This window comes from Monopterus albus, unplaced genomic scaffold, assembly GCF_001952655.1.
Source record: "Monopterus albus unplaced genomic scaffold, M_albus_1.0 scaffold46.1, whole genome shotgun sequence".
NCBI lineage: Eukaryota > Metazoa > Chordata > Actinopteri > Synbranchiformes > Synbranchidae > Monopterus > Monopterus albus.
In genome coordinates, this window is record NW_018127926.1 from 2,564,957 (window position 1) to 2,569,177 (window position 4,221).

General features: G+C 38.6%; 1 protein-coding gene across 1 annotated transcript in view; it reads left to right on the forward strand.

Moving 5' to 3' along the window:
• Positions 1–340: 340 nt before the first annotated feature.
• rbm7 (RNA binding motif protein 7) overlaps positions 341–4,221 on the forward strand; it is a 5,999-nt gene continuing 2,118 nt past the window's right edge. The window contains exons 1-3 of the mRNA XM_020600292.1: positions 341–554; positions 834–996; positions 1,566–1,641. Of these exons, the coding sequence (XP_020455948.1) occupies positions 462–554; positions 834–996; positions 1,566–1,641 (332 nt within the window). The 5' untranslated portion in view covers positions 341–461. The remainder of the gene's footprint in view (positions 555–833; positions 997–1,565; positions 1,642–4,221) is intronic.

Genomic DNA, 4,221 nt, shown 5'->3' on the forward strand with positions numbered 1-4,221 from the left:
CTTCACTGTTGAATATGAAAAAAGAAATGCAATACTGCAGGAGACTGCTACACAGACAGTACAACTTTTGAAATATGTTTTGTGGTCACTGTCTCTGTAAGTTAATGGCATAACTGAGAACAGACAGACAGTTATATTCCCAGTTTTAAGACTGTCTGAGTCTCATAAAGACTAGAAAACTAGAAAAATCAGTGATATTCAACATATTCAGTAATCATCCATCTATTATACAGTCTGCAAACAACCAAAATCTTCATTTACACTATTTGCATGACATTACCGCACACCGTTTTAGGTGTCGTAAAGTAGCTGCAGATCACGATTCGCGACAACGGACACTCAAGTCTAATGGGATTTCACTTTACGGTAACACAGGCCTGCAGTTTATATTTATCAAAACGCTTTTTGCTAGACTTTAGCATTCATATTGACAGGGGGGTGTCAACATTTGTTCTGACACAATGGGATTCGAAGATGAAGCGGACAGAACGCTTTTCATAAGAAATTTGGATGCAAGAGTGACGGAGGAGCTTTTGTTCGAGTTGTTTTTACAGGTGTTGTTGTCGTTAATCGTACACACAGCTAGCAGTTAGCAAATCCCAAATGCATGCATGGATAGTGTAACGAATACTAGCGATGATTGCCAGAATGAAGTTGTCCAAATTATGAAGTGTTAAAGTGCTATGCTCTTTTGTAGAAAACGTTGTTGTACGATGCGGACAATTTAAAGAGTCTCTTGGTTTGTTTATGACAGCTAGCTAGCTAACGCTAGCTTTAGCTATGATTGGTCTGGGTAACATTACGTCATTAGTGTTAATTGATTGCTTTTGCAGGCAGGACCTCTCATCAAAACTAAAATTCCAAAAGGCGTGGATGGGAGACGGAAAACATTTGGCTTTGCTGTTTACAAGCACGAAGTGTCTGCCCCATATGCCGTGGATCTACTCAACGGGACGTTGCTGTTTGGGAGAAATATTCATGTGCAGTTCCGTAGTGGTGAGTGGACGTTGTGCTTTTAACGGGTTAGCAGCTTTGACAGTTTATCATTCCCAACATTATGTAATATCAAGAACATTGTACACTGTTAGATGCGTGTTTAGACGAATGCATGTTATCTTCACATTGAGAAATCAGTAAAGTGTAGAAGCAAAGTAGTAACCTAAAATTCTATATGTTGTTTAACATTTTCAAACATTTAAATCTCACTTATTCTTCATTTAGTATTACATGCATGTTTACAGTGTGCTTATAATGAGCTGGTTTCTAGGAATAAGTAAAAAAAAAAGATGTAAGTTAAAAAAAAATGCCTAACATTTTTATAAAAATCTTTCATATAATCATTTCTAGAAAATTTGTCCCTGAAACAGACACTGGATGCTTGTTTTTTCACCACTGTCCTAATGTAACAATATGTAGTTTTTCAGACTTTATAAAGGCTATGTTAAGTTTTCCTGTGTTTGATTGCCATACCTGTACAGCATACATACACAGTGACAATTATAGTCCAACCTGAGTTGTTTTCTCATTTATAAATGTTTGGTTTTGTTCTCTTTGCCCCATCATAGGTAGTAGTCATATGGGCAGTCCAGGGAACTCGCAGAACTCAAGTCCTGCAAATACCCCAAATCCCCATGGCCAGAGGTAGGAATATCTCATGAACAGATTGTCCAGTAGTGCTAGAAACTAAATCCAGTTAACGTGACGATCAGTAGCTGTTCAGCAGCTGCTGGCTCTTCTTTGTGTCCTTTTAGCTTTGAAGGTGAAGCTCTTGTTTCGATTGTTCTCAACTACATGTTATGTGGCTCTACATTCGTTTTTCTGTTTTCTGAGTTTTAAAGGATGAAATGTATTGGGTAAAATGTCTGTCAAGTGTAAATGAATCATAACATTTGGTCATTTCTCTCAGCTTTTTCTTGATAAGTCTAAGACATTTTACAAAACCTTTTAGAGGCAACTCGAAGAAAGAAGTGATTTGTGTAAAAATATCTATAGTATTTGTACAGCTATTTTGTTTCCTTTTGAATGCAGTCTTCTGGTGACCTAATTTGCCAGTAGTTCATTTGTTGCCAGTGCACTTAGTGTATTTGTATTTGGGACTAGAGTGTCTGTGTACATTGAATGTGGTCCCACAGAGGCTTCCTATTTAGTGAATATTACTTAGACATGCCAGAGTTTCATGCTTGGCAGTGCCCCGTGTACTATAATTAGAAGTGTGGCATGAAATGGGATTGAACTGGTCATCATTACTCATATAAAAGACTCAGTGTGCAGTCTATCACATGTTTCATACGAAATTTCCAGGTGCTGCGTATTCTAAAAAGAAGTATTAACTCTAGTGTAAAACTAGGCAGTATCAGGCCATGAAATGCATACTGTACATGTTTTGTTAAGCATGCTCTGGTGTTAAATTATGTACAGAAAAAAAGAATTATGTATGCATAAGACCTGCACCGTAAAGCGGCACTAAAGGCTAAGGAGTACCGCTACATGTTGTCAGAAAAACTGTGTGCTCAGAGCCTGACCGTCCGAACCTCTCAAAAACAAAAAACACATCCGGTCACATGGTTAACAAACAACAATATGCCATAACATAACATGTCTAGAGCACATTGTATAAAACAAACTTATTATTCCAAAACATAAAGCTATGTTGGCTATGTTTTCTTAATAACTAAACATTTTTCAGATTGGTTTTTACAATTTTTTTTGTCTGCATGTATCCATCTAGTACAAATTAGAAATATGATTTGTTTTGTTATTGACATTTAAACAATTATGTAAATTTGCTACTCCCTAAAAGGACTAAAACATAACAGAACAACATTTCTTGAGAGAGAACTAACACGATGAATGAGAGAGAAACTTAACTATAACTTAAATGTATGTATTTCATTTCAGTTACTGACTAAAACAGATAAAACACTCAATAGGAGAGAGACGGCAGGCCTGCAACTATAACACCAGGGTCCTATGTCACAAAATAAGATTATAGGTTAGCTGGTTAACCCAGGTTTTATGGTGTTTCTAATCTGGTTCACTTTTGCCAGGGTAGGTCACCATGGTACCTTTATGTCATGGTAGGTGTCTATTAGGTATGTATGTAGGTAGGTAGGACTTTATTGATCCCACAATGGGGAAATTCCTGTGTTCCAGCAGCAACAAAACACCATAAGAACAAACACCACACACATATCTTGAGAAACAGATTGCAAAGTACCTAAAACCAAACAGAATATAGTATTTGAGAGGCAATCAAGAACAAGAATGATCCTCCCACAATTAATCCCTGAGAACAAATCAAAATACCTAAGAACAATAATAAATATAGTATTGAAGAGATCACGAAATCAAGGACAAGAATATTACTCCCATAATATAATTACCTGTATTTCAGCCATGAGGATCTCTGAAAAACTACTCAAAAATACCTAAAACAAGACAATATAAAGTATTTGAGAGAAATCAAGGACAAGATTTTCCATATGTGCATTTACAATGCATTTTACCCCAGGATTTGAGTATTGCACCTCAGTTGACTATTACATAGTCCCTCATACTTTCACCTAGTTTATCACTGCAATGATGTATTGTACAGTCTGATTGCTGTGGGGAGGAACGACCTACGGTAACACTCCATCTTACACTGGGGATGTAACAGTCTAGGCGCTAAAGGAACTGTTCAGAACCACCACTGTGTGGTGCACGGGATGGGAGGGGTCATGCATGATGGATATTAGTTTTACCAGCATCCTTCTGTCCGCCACCTCCTCGATGGAATCCAGAGGGCAGCCCAGGACAGAACCAGCTTTCTTGACCAGCTTGTTTAGTCTCTTTCTGTCCCTGTTCGTGCTACCTCCCGCCCAGCCCACAACAGTGGAAAAAAACAACAGATGCCACTACAGTATCATAAAAAGTCCGAAGGAGTGCCCCCCACACACCAAAGGACCTCAGTCTCCTCAGCAAGTGGACGCGGCTCCGGCCCTTCCTGTACAGGGCATCTGTGTTGTTGGTCCAATCCAGTTTATTGTTGAGGTGGACACCCCGGTATTTAAAGGTGTCCACAATCTCAGTATCTGAGCCCTGAAAGCTCACCTGAAAGCGTGAGTGATGGTGATTTCCGCTGGAGGTCAATCACCATCTTTTGTCTTGCTGGTGTTCAGGACCAGGTGATTTTTCTCACACCACTCCACAAAGTCAGTAACAACACCCGCAGAAACTTCC